The sequence below is a fragment of the Bos mutus genome, chromosome 19 (assembly GCF_027580195.1).
Source record: "Bos mutus isolate GX-2022 chromosome 19, NWIPB_WYAK_1.1, whole genome shotgun sequence".
Lineage (NCBI taxonomy): Eukaryota > Metazoa > Chordata > Mammalia > Artiodactyla > Bovidae > Bos > Bos mutus.
Genome location: NC_091635.1, coordinates 30987855 through 31011214, shown reverse-complemented (window position 1 = coordinate 31011214; position 23360 = coordinate 30987855). Strand labels below are relative to the sequence as shown.

General features: G+C 49.6%; 1 protein-coding gene and 1 long non-coding RNA gene across 2 annotated transcripts; one reads left to right on the top strand and one right to left on the bottom strand.

The window, feature by feature from the left end:
• Nucleotides 1-1759: 1759 nt before the first annotated feature.
• On the top strand, nucleotides 1760-23169 carry KIF18B (kinesin family member 18B). Its single transcript, XM_005903344.3, has 16 exons — nucleotides 1760-1913; nucleotides 11790-12116; nucleotides 12661-12818; nucleotides 13135-13239; nucleotides 13445-13555; nucleotides 13636-13833; nucleotides 14301-14477; nucleotides 15087-15161; nucleotides 15288-15388; nucleotides 16016-16202; nucleotides 16560-16687; nucleotides 19900-20105; nucleotides 20340-20865; nucleotides 21795-21884; nucleotides 22404-22507; nucleotides 22744-23169. The coding sequence occupies exons 2-16, from the start codon at nucleotides 11798-11800 to the stop codon at nucleotides 22848-22850; spliced, it is 2592 nt and encodes an 863-aa protein (XP_005903406.2). The 5' UTR covers nucleotides 1760-1913; nucleotides 11790-11797; the 3' UTR covers nucleotides 22851-23169.
• LOC138992026 (uncharacterized) lies at nucleotides 3263-9499 on the bottom strand. The gene is made up of 4 exons (XR_011467830.1): nucleotides 8267-9499; nucleotides 8057-8135; nucleotides 5628-6053; nucleotides 3263-4885 (listed from the first exon to the last, which is right to left on the bottom strand). It is a non-coding gene; the product is annotated as an uncharacterized lncRNA (long non-coding RNA).
• Nucleotides 23170-23360: the final 191 nt, after the last annotated feature.

The following is a 23360-nucleotide window of genomic DNA, read 5'->3' as shown; positions in this document are numbered from 1 at the left end:
CAGGAGAAATATCAATAACCTCAGATATACAGATGACACCACCCTTATGGCAGAAAGTGAAGAAGAACTAAAGAGCCTCTTGATGAAAGTGAAAGAGGAAAGTGAAAAAGTTGGCTTAAAGCTCAACATTCAGAAAACTAAGATCATGGCATCTGGTCCCATCAATTCATGGGAAATAGATGGAGAAACAGTGAAAACAGTGACAGACTTTATTTCGAGGGGCTCCAAAATCACTGCAGATGATAACTGCAGCCATGAAATTAAAAGACGCTTACTCTTTGGAAGGAAATTTATGACCAACCTAGACAGCATATTAAAAAGCAGAGACATTACTTTGCCAACAAAGGTCCGTCTAGTCAAGGCTATGGTTTTCCCAGTAGTCATGTATGGATGTGAGAGTTGGACTATAAAGAAAACTGAGCACTGAAGAATTGATGCTTTTGAACTGTGGTGTTGGAGAAGACTCTTGAGAGTCCCTTGGACTGCAAGGGGATCCAACCAGTCCATCCTAAAGGAGATCAGTCCTGAGTGTTCATTGGAAGGACTGATGTTGAAGCTGAAACTTCAATACTTTGGCTACCTGATGCAAAGAGCTGACTCATTGGAAAAGACCCTGATGCTGGGAGGGACTGGGGGCAGGAGGAGAAGGGGACGACAGAGGATGAGATGGTTGGATGGCATCACGGACTCAATGGACATGAGTTTGGGTGAACTCTGGGAGTTGGTGATGGACAGGGAGGGCTGGCGTGCTGTGGTCCATGGGGTCGCAAAGAGTCAGACACGACTGAGCAACTGAACTGAACTGAACTGAACCATCTTCATAGTAGACCTGTTAGGGAACTACGTCTTTTGCTTTCTTTCGTGACTCGACCTGCTTATGGTCCTGTGTCGGGGCAGATCAGACTAATGAAAGGGTGGAGCAACTGGCTCCTAACAGCCACCACTGCTTCATCCTAATCAGACTAGATAGCTATCCCCTTATATATGATGAGGCTTAAGATGGTTTTCCATCCATGCTCTTCTGATAAGTCGGAAGGGCAGGATATTTGTCCCATTTTATAGATGAGAAAGAAGCAGCCAGAGAAACGGAAGTGACTTCCACAGTCTCAGCACTAATTGATGATTCTGTCACTAGGATTGGAATCAGACTTCCTGACTCCAGGGCAAGTCTCTCTCTTCGACCTCCACAAACCCCGGGTTGGGGATCAGCCTGAGTGTGGCCCACCAGAATCCAAGTAGCTGGCCGCTGTGGAGGATGGAGACAGTGCTGCCCAGAGGTGCCCTAAAGTGTGCTACTCATACTCAACAGTCTGTCCATGATAATCCTGACACTGATAAAGCCAAGTGGGCCATTCTCTGCCTCCGCTGGCTTGAAGTTCATTCTTTGGATGGTCGCGGAAGAGAAGAAACCCTGGACAGCAACTGAAAATCCCTTTTTGGATAAGTGGATGCCGACGGAGACCGCAGAAAATGCAGGTTTGAAAACGTGTTTGATGTCTGGCTGCTGCATTTTGATGACGAACTCAGTCCCAAGGGTAAGTGAGACAGGCCATAACTGCCCCCCTGGGTACCTCTACCCCATACTGGTTTCTGCCGCTCTTTCCGATCTCAGGCACACTCCCTCAAACCTCCAGCAAGCAGGAAGGCAAAGTGCGCAAGCGCACTGTGGGCAACGCCCGCCACTGCCGAGCTGTACTTTGTTTCTTAGGAAACAGCCAATCAGCGACCCGGGCAGCGACCAATGGGAAGCGCGGAAGAGTCGACCCGGCTAATTTGAACACGCGGCGCGGGCCGGAGGTTGGCGCGGGTAGGGTACTTGGGGAGGGGGCGATCTCTGGTGGTCCGGGTTTCCGGTCTGCTGCGGCAGGACCCTGCAGCGAGCGGCGACACCAGCGACGGAGAACCGACGAAGGGTAAGCACTGGCCCACGGCTGAGCGGGTTCCGCGGGCCCCTGCGCTCATGTCTGGACTCGCGGATCGACCTGCTGGCGGCGGCGGAAGCCGGAGCCGGGCCTCTGTGCAGTACACAGAGGTGCAGCCTGAAGACCAATCAGGTCCTGGGTGGTGGTCTCCGAACACTGCGTGGGGCGGTGCGGGGAGAAGTCGCTTCCTTAGATGCCTGCAAGGGAGATCTGGACCCTCTACTTATTTGTACGGGACCTTGACTGGGGCCCGCACGTCTGCACCTCGGCCCAGCCCTTTGTACATCCGCCCTGGGAAAGGTCTACTTACTCACACGTAAGGAAGAATTGGGTCCTTCCGCGCGCCGGGAGTGGAGACCTGGGACTCTGCACATCTGTATCGAGTAGCTAAGACCCTCTCTGTACATCTATGCAGAGCTGTTTGCAGAGCTGTGCCAGGGGCCGTAACTTAGTTACTGGGGCACCTAGTAAATATTTGATTGAATAAAGGAAGGAATGAAAGAACGTCTGCATGACAGAACACCAGGCCTTCTGCTGTTGTTTCTAGGATGCCCTTTCTCTTAGCTTTGACTCTTTAATGTACTGAAGTGACACGGAAAACATAAGCTTGATCTGTCATGGGAAATAGGTTTTTTTGTTTGTTTGTTTTAACTTCAGACTGTGGATCTTCTGGTATCAGGGGGAAATGCCAGTAGGTCATATAAATTCTGATTATGTTGGCTAACATTTATTGACTTACCAGGTATGAGTTAACCCATTTAATCCTCAAAACAACGCAATGGCATAGATACTTATATTTACATTTTACAGGTTAGGAAGCAGAGAAATTAAGCTTAGCTCCAAGGAGAACATCCACAACATTTTTCTGTATAAGCTTCTCCTGGGTGTTACCCTGCTTTCTCCAGTCTCATCACTATCCTTTCTGGTCACCAAATTCCATGCTTCAAACAACTACCAACATATCCAGTCCTTCTCTGCCTATTTCATGATTGAATTTTTCCACCCTCAGAGAGACTTTAAAGTGTCTCAATTTGTTGCTCTTTATATTTATTATCCAGCCTAGCTCCATTTTTTTTTTTACCTTTTTTTTAAGAAAAAAGTATGCAAGTAGCATATATTTAGAGGTCTTTATAAAAATTGTCTCTGTCTGGCCACAAAGTGAATCTAAAGAGTTTTCAGAGTACTGTACAAACCATATTCTATTCCCACAAGCAGTTAAGCTTAAGATACAAAAGAAAAAGGAATAAACCCATACTTGGATTTAAAAAAATTTTTTTAATGACTCAGTCAAATAGGGTATCATTATTGTAATTAAAAATAATTAGCATTAAACAGTGATAATGCCATTTATAAAACTTGGGTGATGCAGTTAAAGAACACTTAGAGGTAAATTTATAGTCTTAAATGCTTACATTAGAATATTTTCTTTTTCAAGCTCAAAGTGAGGCAAATATCCAATTTTAATAAGATAGAACAGAACAACAGAATAAAAGTGTAGAAAATAAAATGAGTTAAGGGCAAAAATTAATGAAATAGAATTTTACTATATAATAGAGATGATTAACTTAGCCCAGAACTGTATCTTTGAAAAGACTAATAAAAAAGCCAGACCTCTGGTAATATTAAGACTAAAGAAAAGAAACATGAAAAAATGACCTTAGGAATTAAAATAGGGACATAACTTTGGCTACTCAAAGATTAAAAGAGAAAGACTTCAGTGGGAACCCTTTTTGATAATGCTTTTGGGCAAATTTCTAAGAAAAACAACTCACCAAAACTGATTCAAGAAGCTATGAAAATTTTCAACAAACCTAGGACTACTGAAGAAATTTAATTAGTTTAAAAACTACCTTCTGTGCCATGCCCTGCGGTGCTAAGTCACTTCAGTCGTGTCCAACTCTGTGCAACCCTATAAACTGTAGCTCGCCAGGCTCCTCTGTCCATGGGATTCTTCAAGCAAGAATACTGGAGTGGATTGCCATTCCCTTCTCCAAGAGATCTTCCCCACCCAGGGATCCAACAGGCTGTTTACGTCTAACCTGCACTGGCAGGCAGGTTCTTTACCACTAGCGCCACCTACCTTCAAGCACATTTATAAAACCCACCAAATTCCACCAGAAATATACAGGCATCTAAACAGGAAAGTTATGACCAACCTAGACAGCATATTCAAAAGCAGAGACATTACTTTGCCAACAAAGGTCCGTCTAGTCAAGGCTATGGTTTTTCCTGTGGTCATGTATGGATGTGAGAGCTGGACTGTGAAGAAAGCTGAGTGCCGAAGAATTGATGCTTTTGAACTGTGGTGTTGGAGAAGACTCTTGAGAGTCTCTTGGACTGCAAGGAGATCCAACCAGTCCATTCTGAAGGAGATCGGCCTTGGGATTTCTTTGGAAGGAATGATGCTAAAGCTGAAACTCCAGTACTTTGGCCACCTCATGCGAAGAGTTGACTTATTGGAAAAGACTCTGATGCTGGGAGGGATTGGGGGCAGGAGCAGAAGGGGACGACAGAGGATGAGATGGCTGGATGGCATCACCGACTCGATGGACGTGAATTTGAGTGAACTCCGGGAGTTGGTGATGGACAGGGAGGCCTGGCGTGCTGTAATTCATGGGGTCGCAAAAGAGTCGGACACAACTGAGCGACTGAACTGAACTGAACTGAAACATGTAGAAGGCAATGGCACCCCACTCCAGTACTCTTGCCTGAAAAATCCCATGGACAGAGGAGCCTGGTAGGCTGCAGTCCATGGGGTCACGAAGAGTTGGACACGACTGAGCGACTTCACTTTCACTTTTCACTTTCATGCATCGGAGAAGGAAATGGCAACCCACTCCAGTGTTCTTGCCTGGAGAATCCCAGGGACGGCGGAGCCTGGTGGGCTGCTGTCTATGGGGTCACACAGAGTCGGACACAACTGAAGTGACTTAGCAGCAGCAACAAACATGTAAAAACTCTCCCTGAAAAAAAAGAAAAGAAAACATTTCCAGTCTATTTTGTTATACCAAAAATGAGGCAAAGAAAATTTCAAGTCATTCTCTTTTATAAATGTAGTTGTAAAAATCTGAAATAAAATATTAGTAATCAGAAGCCAACAATGTACTAAAAAAACTACATTATGATCATATTGGATTTATCGAAGGAATGGGAGAATAGTTTAATGCTAGAAGATCTATTCATACAATTTACACATTTACAGATTAAAGGAAAAAAACATATTCCATTAGGCACAAAAGTATAAGTCAATAACCATTTATGTTTTTTTTTTAATGGTAAGCTGGAAATAGAGGCGGGCTTCCCTAATAGCTCAACTGGTAAAGAATCCACCTGCAATGCAGGAGACCCCATTCAATTCCTGGGTTGGGAAGATCCGCTAGAGAAGGGATAGGCTACCTACTCCAGTTTTCTTGGGTTTCCTTTGTGGCTCAACTCGTAAAGAATCTGCCTGCAATGCAGGAGACCTGGGTTCGATCCCTGTGTTGGGAAGAGCCCCTGGAGAAGGGAATGGCTACCCACTCCAGTATTCTGGCCTAGAGAATTCTATGGACTGTATAGTCCATGGGGTCACAAAGAGTTGGACACGACTGAGAGGTCTTCACTTCACTTCACTTCAGAAATAGAGGCAAATCTCCTTAAACCAACAAAAAAGTGAAATAATAGGAACATTCCCTATAAAATCGGGAAAGAGACAAGATTGCTCACTATTGCTGCTTTCTTTTTCTTTCAGTCTATATAATTTTATTTATTCAGTTATTTTTGGCTGTGCTGGGTCTTCTTTGCTGTGCAGGCTTTTCTCTAGTCGTGGCAAGCCAGGGCTACCCGCTGGTTGTGGTGCGGTGGCTTGTTTTGTTGCAAAGCACAGTCTCTAGGGCTCAAGGGCTTCAGCAGTTGCAGCACATGGCATTCTATAGTTGCGGCTCCCAGGCTCTAGAGCACAGGCTCGATAGTTGTGGCACGAGGGCTTAGTTGCTCTGCAGCATGTGAGATCTTCCCAGACCAGGGATCGAACCCGTGTCTCCTGCTTTGCCAGGTGGATTCTTTACCACTGAGCCACCAGGGAAGCCCCTATTGCGGCTTTCAAAATTGTACCCAAGGTCCTGGCTAGATAAGAAAAATAAATGTCCTAGCCTGTAAGACAAGAAGAATAAAAAATGATTAGAAAGGAATAAACAAAACTGTCCTTAGTTACAGTTTTGTCTTTTTCAAAAAACAAAAGAACACAGTGCTATCTCTGCACTACCACCCATAGAAAGAAAAAGGCATCTTTGGACATTTTTCACTAAGGTGAGGGGAAGTGGGACTTGGAAAGGCTCAGGTAGAGGGCAGAACAGCCTTGGATGAAGAGCAGTGCCTCTGATGACAGGACAAAGTCAAGTTCTGGCCTTGCCACTTACCACTGATGTGACAATGTCCTTCCTGAGCCTCAGTTTGCTTTGTAGAGTAGGGATGTAACAATTGTATCAATAACTACAGAATGAGATTGTTGTGAAAGTTAAATGAAACACTTGTAAAGCACTTAGCATAGTGCCTGACACATAGTAAGTACTCAATAAATGTTAGCTATTATATAATCGTAATTATTTTTAGGCTTTTGGCTTCAGCCTGGTTTTTCTGGCCTTTATTCGTTCATAGGACAAATATTACACAGTGTCTACTGTGTTCTGGATTTGGTTCCGAGTTATCTCGGGGTGCACAGACTGTATCAGCAGAGGGTCCTAATGTCTCGGAGCTTAAGGACAAGAAACACTGTGTTAGAGTTGTGAAGGAGCAATGAAGGGGGCCACAACAACTGCTATAAAAAGTACAACACCCAAGGATAGGCACCTGCCTTCTGAGCTCCCAGTGTCTGCAGGCAGACCCCCTCAAGTCCTCAAGCATTCTTCTTCAGGGGCTTCTGAGGAGCGTGGGTTTGTTTGTTCTATCCGTCCCTATGATGGTGGGCAGAGGAAGCTACCCTGAAAACAACCGAATTTTGGCTTCCCATCCCCAGCTTGGCAGCAAACTAGCCTCCGGGTTTTAATGAGCTGCCCCGGGTTAGAAACAGGACGTGACTGTGGCTCGCTCAGAACCCTGAAGATCTTATTAAAGAATCATCTCCCTTGTACTTTGGGCTGAAATGCTCTTTCCAACTGAGGATCAAAGCAAACTTGACAAACGTTCTCTCATTAATCTCCCATCCCCCTGGGGCAGGCGCAGATCAGTAGCTGTTCTCTCCAGCTCTCAAAGGGAGACGCTGATGTGACATCCATGAGGTGTGGCTGGTGGAAAGACCTCCCCAGCAGTCAGAGGCCAAAGCAGAGACCAGGACCCAGGTGTCCTGACTGGGGCCATGCCAGTGTCACCCTCCCCCTCCCCACCTCCTACCCCACGCCCCCAGCGCTTTCTCCTCCGTAGGAAGGAAAACATCTCATTAGGCAAACAGCCTGCCTCGCTGGCCCTCAGGAGGCGGAGAGGAGAGAACTGCAAAGGTTAGGCGCACTCTGCTGCCAGTGCCCTTTTTAATTTCCTGCTTTGAATGTGACGCTGCTCTGTGGTTCCTCCTCAGCTAATACCCTCTCCACGGGGAGCTGGGACTGGCCTTAAGGCAGCCAGTATAGACTCAGACTGTGGGACCAGGCACCCTCTGCCTTCACTTGCCTGGTCACAGGAGTGAGGTTCCTAGGAATTGCCTGGCAGTCCAGTGGTTAGGACTCTGTGCTTTCACTGCCAAGGGCTCAGGTTCGATCCCTGGTCAGGGTACTAAGATCCTGCAAGCTGTGTGGTGAAACCGAAAAAAAGTGAAGTTCCGTGGAGGAACTTCACATGCGAGGATAGGAAACAGGCATTCTGAGTGTCGAAAATTAGGTCCAGTCCATTTATCTGAAAGTGTTTGCAGAAGGCATAATGCTAGTTATGTGAAAGGGATTATAATTATCATACAAACATAAGGGACCATTACAACAATGTAAGCATGAGAGCGTAGTATATAATGTCATTACGAGGCAGTGTAGCAGGCTCTATGGCCAGACTGCCTGGGTTGGAACCAGGATTCATCACTCACTACCACTGGGATCTTGGGCAAGTTGTTTAACCCTTTCTGTCTCAATTTTGTCCTTGAAAAATGACTGAGAATGGTATCTATTAGGACTTACCTGGCAGTTCAGCAGTTAAGACTCCCTGCTTGCACTGTGAGGTTTCAATCCCCTGGTCTGGAAACAAAGATGCCTCATGCTGCCAGGTGTGGCCCAAAAGTAAAAAACAGATAAATAATAATAATAGTATCTATCTTGTGGGGTCACAACAGAGTCGAAAGGAGATGAAAAGTGTAAGGTGTCTAGAACAGTTCCTGAGTGGACACTTACCTATTATGTTTGTTATTGTGATGGCCTGATGGCTGAGACAGGAATAGAATTAATTCAACTCAGAAAGATAATCATTGGTTGACATCTCTGTTCTGTGTGGGGAAGAAGTTGGGAAGTTTAGGGGTGAAGGACAAGCGTTTGAAGTCAACTCGGTTCTGCCTCATCCCCCAAGGAAAACATGAGTTGTTGGCCGGAGTATTAGGTGAAATCCCACGTTTCTTTGCTGCATGACCTTGGTAATGGTGACCCGTTGGCAGAACCTACTCTTTCCTAGGAAAGCATTCATCTATTCCTATCCCCTCAACCTCGAACAGCTCCCCCCTGCCCCCACCACCTTTTCTTATCCCTGTTAATATATTCCTAGACTTGAGCTGGACTTTTCCAGGAATATCTGTGATTCCTGCATTCCAGAAATTCCATCTTTACCCTTGGTAGGCTGGCTTGAAGGAGAAATGAAAAAAGCACACAGGAAGGTCTGAGGGGAATTCAAGAGGGAATGTATAAATAAGCTTTTGGAATGACTACCAGGCAACATTAGGAAATCTATCCATGTCACCCTGTACAGGAACAGAGAAAGGAGAAACACCGTGTGATCATCTTAGCAAGTGCCAAAAAAGCATTCGATAGAATTTAGCACCCATTCCTAATGGGTAGTGGAGGGTGGGGAACTAAATATAGACGAGCTAAAAATAGAAAGTAACTGTCATTATTTGCAGACTTATCGTCATTTAATTGAAAAACCTAAGAGAATCAATGACAATCTAATAGAACTCATAAGGGAGTTCAACAAGGTGGCCAGATACAAGATCCGCATATACGAGATCCGCATACAGAAATCGGTAGCTTTCCTACGTTCTGGCAAAACGAATTAGAAAATGTAATTTTTAAAAGAGCCTATTTCCAATATAGCAAAGACTGTACAGTAACTATTTGTAAGTCTATCAAGAAATTTACAAAATTTATGTGAGGAAAATAATGAAATTTTACTAAAGATTATAAAGTTGTAAATGATGAAAAGAGATACAATATTCCTCTATGGAAGACTTCATATTGTAAAGATGCTAATTCTTGTATTAATCTAGAAATTCAAAATAATCTTAGCAGGATTTTTCATAGAACTTCATAAGCTGACTCTAAAATCATATAAAGATAAGCTGCCCAAGAATGTCCAAGAAAAAGAACAGTAAGGTGGTATAGAACCACAATAATTACAACAGTGAGTTACTGGAAAAGGAAAACAGAATGGAGAATCCAGAAACAAATTCATGTTTACATGAGAATTTAGTTATGTTAAATGTGGCACTTAAATTAGTGGAGAATGAATTCACTGTTTAATAAATGATCTTGAGATAATTGCTTGCCATTTGGAAAGAAAAGATATTTAGAAATATTCTCATACCATTCGCACACACAAAAATAAATTCCATCTGGATAAAGACCTAAATGTAAGAAAGGAAAAGTATTAGAAATATTTTTTTAAAGTGTTTATTACTTTGGGGAAGGACTGTCTTCTTAACTATGACATAAAAATAACAAAAGAAGAGGTTGACATATTTGACCATTTGAAAACTGGAAATTTCCAGAATGGCCGGAATAGGATATTTCTTCAAGAATGCGTAGTTGGGGTACTTCCCTGGTGGTTCAGTGGCTGAGACTCTGTGTTCCAATGCAGGCGGCTCAGGTTCAATCGCGGGTCAGGGAGCTGGAGCCCACATGCCACTAAATAGTCTGCGTGCTGCAACTAAACATCCCACATGCCAAAATGAAGATGGAAGATCCTGCATGCTGCAGCTAAGACCAGGCGCAGCCAAAAAAATAAATAAAAATTTAAAAAAAGAGTACATGATTGATTTGATGCCAAGAATAATATCAAGTAATTTACCACGCCAACCAAATAAAGGAGAAAAAAAGCATATAATCATATCAGGAGATGCTGAAAGAGCATCAGATAAAGTTCTAGATATTCCTGATAACAACTCTGAGTAAAAGTAAGAACAGATGAAATTACTAGTATGATAATGACCTATTTGTCTAAAAGTCGAAAACTAATATCTCTATAAAGCAGTAAAGATCAAGATCCTTTAAGATCAAAAACAAGACAGGGGTGCCTATTTTCATCATTATCATTTAACTCAAGGGAATGCAGTAGACAATAAATGAAATATTTAGTATAATCATGGAGAAGAAAGGGTAAAAAAAATTATTTTCTGATATACAATTGTGTACTCAGAAAACTCAATAAGCTTTAATAAAAAACAGTTGGAATTAATAAGAGAGTTTGAGGATTGTAGGTAAAAGGCAAATATGTAAAAATCAATCATGTTTTTCCCTACTTGTGTTTACCGCCTGGAAATGGAGATTGGGGAAGGTATTCCATTCATAATAGCAATTAAGTTCATAAAGTACTTGGGAATTATATTAAATAAGAACAATGACATTAAAAAAAAAGAAAATATCTGAATCTACAAAAAATGCCTGAACAAATCAAAAGGTAATAGCCATGTTCTTATATGAAAACATCTAATATAAAATAAATATCATATCAGGAGATGCTGATTATTTAATATTAATTAATTAATATTAATTCCAACTGTAATCCCAGCTGGGCTTTTTGAGGGGGAATTGGTTCTGAAATGGAGATGGAATTGATAAAGATAATTCTTAAAGTCAAATAGGAAAAAAATGATTGAAAATAGCCAAGAAAATCATGAAAAAGTAAGCTGGGGGTAGGGTTAGGTGTGGCCTTGCTAGAAAAGAAGCAACTGTGGGCACTTCCCTGGTGGTCAGCGGTTCAGACTCCATGTTCCTATTGTGGGTGGCTGGGTTTGACCCCATGTCACAACCGAGACCCACTGTGGTCAAATAAATGAATAAAAAAAATTTTTTTTAAGGAATGGTGTTCCTTTTAAAAGGAACTATTGTGTTGGCATAGGAATAGACAGATTGGTGGAACATAATAGAAAGCCCACCTATACAGTCACCTGGATATGGCAAAGGTGGTATTTCAAGAGAAAAAGAGATGTGCTGTGCTGTTCTTAGTCGCTCAGTCATGTCTGACTCTTTGTGACACCATAGACTGCAGCCCTCCAGACTCCTCTGTCCATGGAAATTCTTCAGGCAAGAATACTGGAGTTACTACACCCTTCTCCAGGGGATCTTCCCAACCCAGGGATTGAACCCAGATCTCCCACTTTGCAAACGGATTCTTTACCATCTGAGCCACCAGGGAAGCCCAGAAATACTGGAGTAGGTAGCCTATCCCTTCTCCAGGGGATCTTTCCTACCCAGAAATCAAACTGGGGTCTCCTGCATTGTAGGCAGATTCTTTACCAGCTGAGCTACCAGGGAAGAAGAAAGATATTTGTTAGTAATTGGTGCTGGCATCAATAATTTTATTCTCTCGAAGTATAAAACGGAGATGAGCTGTAGAGGAGGTGGGAGAAGGCCCCTGAATACTAGACTGAGGAATACCCGGTCAGGCCTGAGTGAGATTGGTCCTCATCTCCATCGCCTCTGTGCCCAGGTGTTGCCATGGTGATGGCGGTGGAGGACAGCATGTTGCGGGTTGTGGTGCGGCTGCGGCCCCCCACTCCGAAGGAGCTGGAGAGTCAGCGGCGGCCTGTGGTTCAGGTGGTAGACGAGCGTGTGCTGGTGTTCGACCCTGAGGAGCCCGATGGGGGCTTCCTTGGCCTGAAATGGGGCAGCGCCCAAGATGGCCCCAGGAAGAAGGGCAAAGACCTGACGTTTGTCTTTGACCGGGTCTTCGGTGAGACGGCCACCCAGCAGGATGTGTTCCAGCACACCACCCACGGCATCCTGGACAGCTTCCTCCAGGGCTACAACTGCTCAGGTGAGCCCGCCTGCCCCTCCGCTGGGCACCAGATGAGGAAGGCTCTGGCCCTGCCTTCTCTGTGGGCCCCTCACTCAGCCTTCTCTGGTGTGGGGGCCACTCTGCTGGGCCCTGGGATACAATAGGTCAGACAGAGACGGTTCCTGCCCTCTGGATGCTTACAGTCTAGAGCAGGGAGAAGACACGTCGCAAAATCACACCTGCAAGTGTGTGCTTATCAGCTGAGCTACATGAAGTGAGGGAAAGAACTGTGGGCTTTCCATAGAGGAAGCTACCCAGGCTGCAGAAGGTGCCCCGAGGAAGGGACGAGCTTCCACCCGTGGTGGAGACCCCTCTGCCTTCAAGTCCACAGGCCTACAGGGGGACCAGGAAAGGACATGGAGAACTCGACAGCTGGGAACGTGGGGGCTGTGGGTGGGTGGGAGCAGTGCAACCATGCATGCGAAAGGAAGCAAAGGGGTTTGGAGGAGGAGAGGGGCTGACTGGATGAAAATGCCCTGGGGGAGCCCTGTCACCACCCTCCTCCCTACTCTGTCCTCTCTAGTGTTTGCCTATGGGGCCACCGGGGCCGGGAAGACACACACCATGCTGGGAAGAGAGAGGGACCCTGGCATCATGTACCTGACCACCATGGAGCTGTACAGAAGACTTGAGGCCTGCCGGGAGGAGAAGAGATTCGAGGTGCTCATCAGCTACCTGGAGGTACGGCTGTTGGCACCCCAGGACGGGCAGCCTCCTCCCTCATTCTCACAACCACCTGAAGAGGGAGTGGGGTGGAGCAGGCAGGAGGGGCAGAGAGTAGGAGGAAGTGGGAGGACGGGGGCCCAGAGGGCGGACACAGCTCCAAGAGAGACTGCGTGTGAACTGACCCTAGTCGTCACGTTACGTCATCTCGCAAGGGTCATTCACCAAGCATGTCTTGTCATTTTCTCTGGCCTGGGAATCCCCCAGCCCCCCAGGGGAGAGACTTCCTGACCAGCCTCTCCACCAGACCCCTCCCTGATTCCTTTCTCCTCAGGTGTACAATGAGCAGATCCACGACCTCCTGGAGCCCAAGGGGCCCCTTGCCATCCGTGAGGACCCCGACAAAGGGGTGGTGGTACAAGGACTTTCCTTCCACCAGGTAAGACTTGGGCTTAGGTGGGACGGGCAGCCCCACTGGTCCTCTGGGATCCCCTCACCAGGCAGTTTGGGGATGTCCTGGATCCTGTCGGGGTGGCAGTGGTGATAGCACGGGGGTGACATTGGTTCTGAAGAGTGGCCCTTCTGCTAGGGAAAAGTCCTGGTTGGAGAGACCATAGCCCCCTCCCTTCGTGTCTCCTCTGCAGCCAACCTCAGCTGAGCAGCTGCTGGGCATGCTGACCCGGGGGAACCGTAACCGCACGCAGCACCCCACTGATGCCAACGCTACGTCCTCCCGCTCCCATGCCATCTTCCAGGTGAGCAGGGGCCACAGGCCAGGACCTGAGTCTGGACTCCTGGTGGCCAGCATCCCCTCACCCCGGCCTTCTGCCCCCAGATCTTCGTGAAGCAGCAGGACCGGATCCCAGGTCTGACTCAGGCCCTTCGCGTGGCCAAGATGAGCCTCATCGACCTGGCAGGCTCAGAGCGGGCGTCCAGCACCCACGCCAAGGGGGAGCGGCTACGGGAGGGAGCCAACATCAACCGCTCACTGCTGGCCCTCATCAACGTCCTCAACGCCCTGGCGGACGCAAAGGTAAAGCCGCACGGAGTCAGGCTCCTCCCCAGGGCAACAACCCACTGCCAAGGACAAGGGTCCCTCCCTCCAGCCCTGGGTCAAAATTCCCTAGTGGTCCAGTGGTTAGAACTCGGTGCTTTCATTGTAGTGGACCAGGTTCAATCCCTAGTTGGAGAACTAAGATCTTGCAAGCCCAGCAGCTTAGTCAGAAAAAACAAAAAAAAACAAAAGCAAAAACAGGGACTTCCCTGGAAGTTTAGTGGCTAAGACTCCATGCTCCCAATGCAGGGGACCTGGGTTCTATCCCTGGTCAGGAAACTAAATCCCGCATGCCACTACCAAGACCCAGTGCAGCCAAATAAATACATTTTTAAATATATATATAGATACAAATATAAATATCCCCCAAAACCCCAAAGCTACCGAGTCCCGGCCTGGGTCTGTCTAGTCTAGACACTCATTCCACGCCCACCCACTGTCCCCAGGGCCGAAAGTCTCACGTGCCATACCGGGACAGCAAGCTGACCCGCCTCCTCAAGGACTGCATTGGGGGCAACTGCCGAACGGTGATGATCGCTGCCGTCAGCCCCTCCAGCCTGACCTACGAGGACACCTACAACACCCTCAAGTATGCCGACCGGGCCAAGGAGATCAAACTCTCGGTGCGTGCCAGCCAGGACGCCAGCCTGGGGTGGGGGTGTAGTGGTGTCGGGGGAGCCCCCAGACTGGGAAGAGGAGGGGACAGGACCCACCGGCTTCCTCCAGTACCTGGAGCGAGCATTCCCACAAGGCCCAGAGGAGAGGTGACCCAGTCTTCATCCTTCAAATACCACAGCGCTGGGATGGTTGAGGCTAAATTATCTCAAGCGGAAAGCAACAGAACGGAGTGGCCGAGTGTCAGCCAGTGATCTTTGTCAGATTTGTTTTTAGCAGCAGGCCCTTATTTTGGTAAAACAACATATAGTGCAGATAGAAGCAGAGTTGCCTGGTTTCCCCTGCCTCCCACAGGGAGCCCTGGGGCTCCCGGATCCACTGCTGCAAAGCCCCTGGGCTGGGGAGAGCGTATGGGTCAGGGAGCCCGGGGTCTCGGGGTCAAACGCAAGCTCTCCTCCTGCTGTGTTAGGTGAGCCTCTGGCCTCCCCGTTTCCTCAGTCCTGAGGGTGAGCAGCCGGGTGTGAGTGAGGTGCCTAGCAGTGTCTGGCCATTGGAAGTAGTTGCCAAAAGCTGCTTTGAATAAACAAACAGATCTCTCCCCTGTGTCCCCACCTCAGCTGAAGAGCAACGTGATCAGCCTGGACTGTCACATCAGCCAGTACGCCACCATCTGCCAGCAGCTCCAGGCTGAGGTGAGGAGCCGCCTGGGGAACTTGACCAGGGGGCAGGGCACTCGGGGGGCAACTCATGGGGGAGGTCGCTCTGCCACCACCCTGCGCTCAGCGGGGGCTCTGAGGGGATGGGCCGCTTTGTTCCAGGTGGCCGCCCTGAGGGAGAAGCTCCGGGTGTATGAGGCAGCAGCCCAGGCCCCACCTCACGACGCTCCACGGTCCCCCAAGCCAGGCACTCCGCATCAACCGTGAGTTCTGTCACCCTGTCCTGCCCCGTCCTTTCCCCAGCCTGTGGAGGGCTAGGACTCCTCGATTCTGTTCTGGCACGTGGGGTTAGGGATTCTCATTCAGTGCCCAGCATTCTGATTGTCACCTAGAATGTTCTGTGCTGGAGGAGTAAATCACACCCCAGTCCATATAAGCAGCATCAGCTATTCACAGGAAGGTGCGTTCAGGGGGTGGGTGTCATTGTTTTCTGGGCTTCCCAGGTTGCACTACTGGTAGAGAACCTGCCTGCCAATGCAGGAGATGTAAGAGAAGCAGGTTCGATCCCTGGGTTGGGACGATCTCCTAGAGGAGGGCATGGCAACCGACTCCAGTATTCCTGCCTGGAGAATCCCATGGACAGAGGAAACTGGCGGGCTACAGTCCCCGGGGTCGCAAAGAGTTAGACATGCCTGAAGTGACTTAACGTGCCCACACGTTACCAGAAAATCCTTGACTCCTTCTTCACCCCCAGCTACTACCTACCTGTTACCTGAGCATCCAACCCCTTACAGACTCTGTACCATCTGAAGCCACAGAAATCCTGCCCCTCCCTGCTTTTCCCACTTGCCCCTGCTTCACACCTCGCAAACCTCTCCTTTCCTCCTTAGCCTCCCCAGCTGCCCCTCACCGTCCCATCTCCCCAGCCAGCCCCGCACCCCAGAGCTCCAGCCAGGGTCAGCAGTCCTTCAAGAGGAGAGCCTGGGGTCAGAGGCCCCAGGGGAGAAGGTCGTGGACGGGAACTCCTCAAATAGGGAGCAGCCCCCAGAGGACAAGGATGAAGGCCCGGCCAAGGAGGTAGGGCTTGGAGCTGGTGGGATATTGGAAGAAAATCCCCTCCCCCAACTCGTGGGTCCCTTCAGTCCTGGCTTCTCTGCTTGGATGGCTTATATCTCAGTCATTGGGAGACTTTCAGATTCTGTGCAGGAAGAACTAGTCAGATCCGGTGTGTCTGAAAGCAGGGAGCCTGTGTGTTACCAGAAAGGGAGGAAGAAGGGAGGACCTAAACTGGGAGAGAGAAGGACCCTACTAGGACCAAATCATTCGAGGAGCTGTCATTCGCACTCGTGGAGGATGGGTGGGTTTCAGGAGCTGTGCAGGTAAAACGAGGGAGGCTGCCCTGGGCTCTCTACCTGTGACACTCTTCCTGTCTAGATTCCAACCCAGGTGCCAGAACAGAACCTCAGACACCCATCGCCCGGGTCCCCTGACCTGACCGTGCAGCCCAAGCCAGTCGTGGACCACCTCCCACCACCAAACCTGGACAGGGACCGTTCTAAGCAGTAGGTATCTTCTTGCTCCTCTCCAGAGTCCAAGGCGGGAGGTGATGGGTTCCAGGCCCCCTGGAAGGAGAAAAGTGAAAGTCGCTCAGCCGTTTCTGACTCTTTGCAACCACACAGACTGTAGCCTGCCAGGCTCCTCTGACCATGGAATTCTCCCTGGAAGGAGTACTGGTGCCAAGCATATCATAGAAGCTCTGTTTGTGTTTTAGTTAAAGAGGCAGGTCTTTATTTTTTTGGCTGCGCTGGGTCTTCATTGCTGCACATGGGCTTTCTCCAGTTGCGGCAAGCAGTGAATATTCTTCATTGCAGAGGCTTCTCTTGTTGTGGCTCATGGGCTGTAGAGAGCAGGCTCAGTATTTGCGGTGCACGGGCTTAGTTACTCCAAGGCATGTGGGATCTTCCTAGATTAGGGATCAAACCCCGTGTCCCCTGCATTGGCAGACAGATTCTTAACCACCACACCAGGGAAGTCCAAGAGGCAAGTCTTTTGTCATCCAGTTGTCCCATACCTGCCGTCAACAATTTGCTATTATCGCCTACTCTGTTTACATAGCAGCCTCTTTATTACTCTGTAGCTGGCAGTTTGACAAGAGGGAAGCAAAACACCAAATTCCATCCAGACAGCTGGCAAATGCCAAGGTAGGGCAGGGCTGCCTGGGGCTGGAGCTATGCTTTCCAGTCTAAGGGCCAAGCTGCCCGTGCTCAGCCAAGAGAAGTTGGGCGGCCGCTGAGGATGGGACGGCCTTCCTGAGTCAGGTGTTCGTCGTCTGTCTCATCGACAGATTGAGGCTATTTCTCCTCAGAAGTAAATACAAACCCAGAGAGAAATGGCTTTTGGACCATTCTTTCCGTGCTTAATAGAGAGGTGCTGCTAGTATTTTCTTCCTTGGCCCCCAGAACATAAATTCTCTGCCACTTAGCTTTGCTGCTGCCAACCCGACACCTCCCTCCACAGCACGCCTCACGCTAGGCAGTGTATTTAAAGCTTCCGGACAGAAGGGCCTGTTTAATTTTATTTCTTGTTGAGGAGTGTCTGTTCCCGACTCAGCAAAAATGCTGCAGCCTGAATAATCAGTGGCTTATTATCTGCCTCCTGCTGCCGACTCCCCAGGGCCCAGGAGTGGCAGGAATGTACTGGCGGGATGCCCCCGGGCCCCCATGGAACAACCACAGGCTGCCACTGATGACTCAGGGTCTCTTGGCCTGGAGTCCCCCGTTGCGAAGACGGGGGACACCAGGGTTCTCATTTCTGCTTTGCCTCTGATTTTGTGGTTTCTGAAAAGTGGCTTCAACTTTGGCTACGATTTGGGCATCACGGTCCAGAGCTAATAATGTTGTTTAGTTGCTAAGTTGTGTCTGACTCTTTTGCTCCCCCATGGACTATAGCCCACCAAGCTCTTCTGTCCATGGGATTTCCCAGGCAGGAATACTGGAGTGGATTACCATTTCCTTCTCCAGGAGATCTTCCCGACCCAAGGATTAAACCTGTGTCTCCTACATTAGGAGGCAGGTTCTTTACCACTGAGCCACTAGGGAAACAGAGCTAATAACAGATACTAATAAAAGTGATGGAAGACCCAAAGTATCAGGGGTTGTGGAACATTCTAGATCCGCAGCCCCTGATACTTGGGAATACCCTAACAACCAGATAATCGAAAATAATTTCACTTTGACTTTAGAATTTAGAATCTTAGACTACTGGGACACTGAGTAGATTTTAGATTTTCCAGTTCAGTGGTTTTTCAGAATTTTTTTTAGCAGCAAAGCCCTGTCTTCAAATGAAATCTTATCCTGAGGTCTAATATGTAGAACAGATAAAGCAGAGCTGTTCCATTAAAAATGTCCTCTGATGGGTTTCTTGAAACTAAATTGAAAACTCGTGATATAGACCAACTCCCCATTTGCCGGGGCTACAGGACGAGAGGGACGGAGTCAGACCTGGGTCATCTGACAGCCAAGTCAGAGCATTTGTCCCTAGATGCCCACTTTTCTCAGTTGTCTTATTTTTGTATAATTTGTGGCTCAGGCAGATATAGAATGAGTTTCTGCAGTGTCCTTTTTAATTTATATCCTGCCTTCTTTCAAAGGGGCCTGGAGGCTGCTTTATAAAATGAGTTTGGGCTCCCTGTGCACACACTGAGGGCAGAGCTCAGAGATGCCCAGGCAGGTAGTGCTACCCAGGGATAAATGATTGGCCATGAATAATCCCCACTGAGATAATTGTGTTTATTCTTTTATCATAGGTGTGCCTCACAGAAAGAAAATTTGCTTTATTAGAATCTAAATTTATAACACCAATAATCACATTATCCTCGTAATTTCCTTTAAATGGCCCCTCAGTGCATGCAAAGTACATGTTAATACACACACACTCTTTCAGGATCCCAATTGTTAAATACAAAGTGCAGGCTGAATGCATTTTTGAGGGTCTCCTCAGAACCAAAGATCAAATGGCCTGTCTTATTTAATCTCCTCTTATCCTAATGAGGTAGATGGCATGATTATTATTATTAGAATATAATAATTAGCTAACCTTACAGTGCTGAGTATGTACCAAGTACTCATTAAACACTTTATATCTAAAATAACCCATTTGGGGACTTCAATGGAGTCCAATGGTTAGGACTCTAAATTTTCACTGCTGAGGGTCCGGGGTTCAATTCCTAGTCAGGGAACTAGGATCCCACAAGCTACCAGGCATGGCCAAAAATTTTAAAAATAACCCATTTCATCTTCCCAGCAATCCTATGAGGTAGCTGCCTGTGTTATCTGCATTTTAGGGATGTGGACACTGAGGGTGCGAGGTGATCCAGGGTCACACAGCTGGGAAGTGTTGGAGCTGGAATTTGAGCTGTTGGTCTGGCTTGAGCCGGCCTCTTCCCTGCGACCTCTCATGGCCCCTGGGAAATGGACTTACTCAAGATCACAGCACTCATAGGTGGCAGAGCTGAGAGGAAACTCAGACGTTCCGAGGCCACCCAGTCCCCTTTCCCCACTTCCCGAGTACCGTCTTTGTCAGGGGACATTTTTAGTGGGTGAAGCCTCCCACCATTACCCACGGTCATCTCCGCCAGCCTTGGTCTTCAGCACAACTGGGAGGGTGATGAGGCTGGCCAGGCGGTCCCGTCAAGGCAGGAGCGGTCCAGTGCTTGTGTGCTGCTCGTGGCCGAGAGAGCTGAGGCAGGGCGGGGACCCCCGTGCCTCTCTTCCAGGTTGGCCCTGAGGGTGCTGTGCCTGGCCCAGCGCCAGTATTCCCTGCTCCAAGCAGCCAACCTCCTGACCCCCGACATGGTCACAGAATTTGAGACTCTGCAGCAGCTGGTGCGAGAGGAAAACGCTGGGCCTGGAGGGGAGGCTTCTGGGGAGCCTGGCCCAGCCAGGAAGGCACCTCTGGCTCAAGAGCTGCGTTCAGAGTCAAGTAAGTCTCAGCCCTGCTCTGCTTCCTTCTGCCAAGGGGTGGCCACAGCCCCAGATGCATGGTTTGATGGGAGGCTGGACCCCTGGGATCATGGGCATCTGCACAGAGAGGCCCAGGAGTCACGCAGACCTGAGGAGTCAGGCGCTCCTGCCTGTCTCCTGTCTCCCCAGATTCTAGAAACTCTTCTTCCTTCAACCCCTGATCCCTCTCCGCACCCTCCTCCTCTCTGCCCAGAATCTGCAGGATACTCGGGCCCTGTAACTCGGACCATGGCAAGGCAACTGAGTGGCCTCACACACACTCTGGGGGTCCCACCTGGGCCAGACTGCACTCCACCCCAGGCATCTCGGGAGGCCATAGAGAAGAAGAGGAGGAGACCGAGCCCCTCGGAGCCAGACAGCCCCCCGGCCCCAAAACTGGGGACCAAGCGCCAGCACCAGTCCCTCCTGCCCTGCCTGAGGAGGGGGACCCTGCCTGAGGCTCGGCTTCCATGTGGGCCCAGCACCCCCACGGGGAAGAGGGCCCCCTCTCCCTGCCCATCCCCTCGCTTCTGCCCAGCTACTGTCATCAAAAGCCGGGTGCCCCTGGGCCCTTCCGCTCTGCAGAACTGCTCCACTCCTCTGCCCCTGCCCTCTCGGGACCTCAATGCCACCTTTGACCTCTCCGAGGAGCCCCTTGCAAAACTGGGCTTCCACGAATGCATTGGCTGGGACAGTGTGCCCCAGGAGCTGAACAGGCTGGATCAGCCCTTCATCCCCAGGTGAGTCTCCCTTCCAGCCTCCCAACAGGGGATAAGGGGTCAGCAAGCGCCAGAGGTGCTATCAAAGGGAAGAGGAGACAGTCTGCTCTTGGAGTTGACTCTATGACTCTCTCCCTTTGATCTGACCAGCATCCTGGCCCAGGGGAGCAGAGGATGAGTTTCTGTCGAGGCATGGCTTCTCTTGGGGGTTCTGCCTTGTCTGTCTATACTTCAGAGCTACCAGCTCTGTGCTGGTTTGTGACATGCTCACAGTAGCTCACAGAAGCCCCCTGCCAGCAGGGAGTAGGAACTAACCCGGGGTGCCCACCCCACTGCATCACTCAGGCCTGGCCTGAGTTCTGTGTTCCTCTGAGAAATACCTGTTTCCACCGCTTCCACCCCAGATCCAGCCCAGCATCTGGAACTGGGAAGGGAGGGGAATCCTGAGAAAACTTTATTCGGCGTTTTCGGGTGGAAAGCTGCTTTCCCCCTTGCCCTCTGCCCACATGGAAGGGCGGGGGAGCAGTAGCCAGCTCAGGACCACAAACATGCTGCAGACTAACCTGGACTCGAACAGGCTGCAGACTAACCTGGACTCAGGAGGCCAAGGGTGGCAGGCTGCCCACTACCCCCTATCCCTCCCACAGCCCAAACCCTCCTCTCGGTAACAAGCTCAGAGCCAGGCAGGTGGAAGGGTGAAACTGTCTGAACTCCAGTTCCCTGGACACGCCACAAACTGACACCTGGATGTTCTCCCAGAACAGGGCTGTCACTCAGCTGTCAGCCGAGGCCGAGTGGGGCAGGGAGAGGAATCCGCCTCCTAGGAGAAGGGAACCTCAGAGGTCATCCCGTCCACCCTCCCAGCCCCACCAGCCTGGGCGCCGGAGGGGGGAGTGGCCAGCACCCATTTCTGGTTCCCTTCTGATTCCTTTGTCTCCCTCCCTCCCCAGCGCCCCCATGCCCCTGTTCACCATGAAGGGCCCCAAGCCAGCATCTTCCTTCTCCGGGACCTCAGCCCGCAAGAAGAGGCGCGCTGTGAGGTGAGGTTGAGGGGATGTGTGGGGTGGAGGCAGAGAAAGAGCTTTTACCAGGGCAGCAGATGCCCAGGCAAACTACAGGCCCTGCACGTGTGTGTGTGTGTGTGTGTGTGTGTGTGTGTGTGTGTGTGTACCCCTTGGAGCCAGTAGTGTGGGGGTCTTGTGAGCAGGGCCAACGACTGATGGTCTGACTGAGGGTCCCGGGTTCCTGCTATTATGGGATTATACTAGAGGTGGGTGTCTCCCTCCTTTGGTAAAGGCTGCGGGACCCCTCTCCATGAGGGAGACATGCTCGCTGGATAACCCAGGCAGTGGACTGCCCACCCCTCACCTCTACTTCCCTTCCAAACCCCACTCATCTCCCCTTCCTTTTGATGCCCAGTCTCCCCCTCCTCTCAAGGCTCGGTGTCTAGCTCTCACCACCACCACCCATCCCCCCACCCCTCCGTAGTCCACAGACTTGGCTGTGACCTTCCCACCCTCCTTCCTTGCTTCCTTCCTTCCCCCCTCCCCCGACTACAGTTCCTCCATCTCCCGCTCACTGGGAGTTGCCCGAGGCCGCAGCCGCATCGCCCGCCTTCCCAGCACCACCTTGAAGAGGCCAGCTGGGCCCCTGGCAATCCCAGGTGACTGGCATTTGGGAGCAGGATGGTCTGGGCCACAGTGGCAGATGGAGACAAGAAGTATGGAGGGGACAGGGTGGGCCGAGACCCGGGTGAGAGGAGGGCCTAGGGTCCTTCTAAGCACCTCAGGGACGCTGGTAGGAGGGGAGACATGGGTTTTGGGGTGGGGGGAGGGAATGGTGGGAGGTAGCCTCATTTTCTCTTTCCTCCCGACCTCCCCTCATCCAACTGGCCTGCAGAGCCCCCCTCCAGTCCCCACTACCCTGGAAACCAGAAGAACCAGGAGGAACTGATGGGGGTTAAGGGGGCGCTGTCAGCTGGGAGCTGCTCCATCAAGGTGTCCTGACCGCCTGGCCCCTCTTGGTCCCTGGAGCCGCCTGCATCAGGAGCCCTGACCTGCCTTCCTGGCTCAGAGCAATTAACGCCAACACCCTCTTCCTTTATTAACAGTCCTCCCCCAGCCGTTCATTCTGCTACTCACCCTCTTTATTAATCTCTTGTTACACTCAGCTTCTCAGCATGTATATATTCATTTGTGAGTGTTAACGTGTTGCTATTTGAAAGGGTGCTGCCATCATTCCCCCTCGTTTATAATGCCGTCCAGGCAGGAAGCTAGCTATGGGGGGCTTTGTGTCCTACCCTCTTTCCCCCACCTCCCACCCCCCATCTAACACAGGGCTCTGTGCAGTGGAGGAGGGGTGAGCATGGGAAGAGGAGCAGATGGGGGAGAGTCCCAGCTTGGCTCTTCCTGGCTTTTAGAGAAAGGCCTCTTCAGCCCCATCCCCCAAGCCTGAAGCAAGAGCCCAGCCCCTTGCAGCAGTCCTAACGATGATAATGGTGCCTTGATTTCCAAATG

Coding starts and splice junctions, on each gene's coding strand:
- KIF18B (XM_005903344.3), top strand. CDS start 11,798: ATGGTGATGGCGGTGGAGGACAGCATGTTGCGGGTTGTGGTGCGGCTG. Junction 13,556..13,635: donor GCTCCCATGCCATCTTCCAG/GTGAGCAGGGGC, acceptor TTCTGCCCCCAG/ATCTTCGTGAAGCAGCAGGA. Junction 13,834..14,300: donor ACGCCCTGGCGGACGCAAAG/GTAAAGCCGCAC, acceptor CACTGTCCCCAG/GGCCGAAAGTCTCACGTGCC.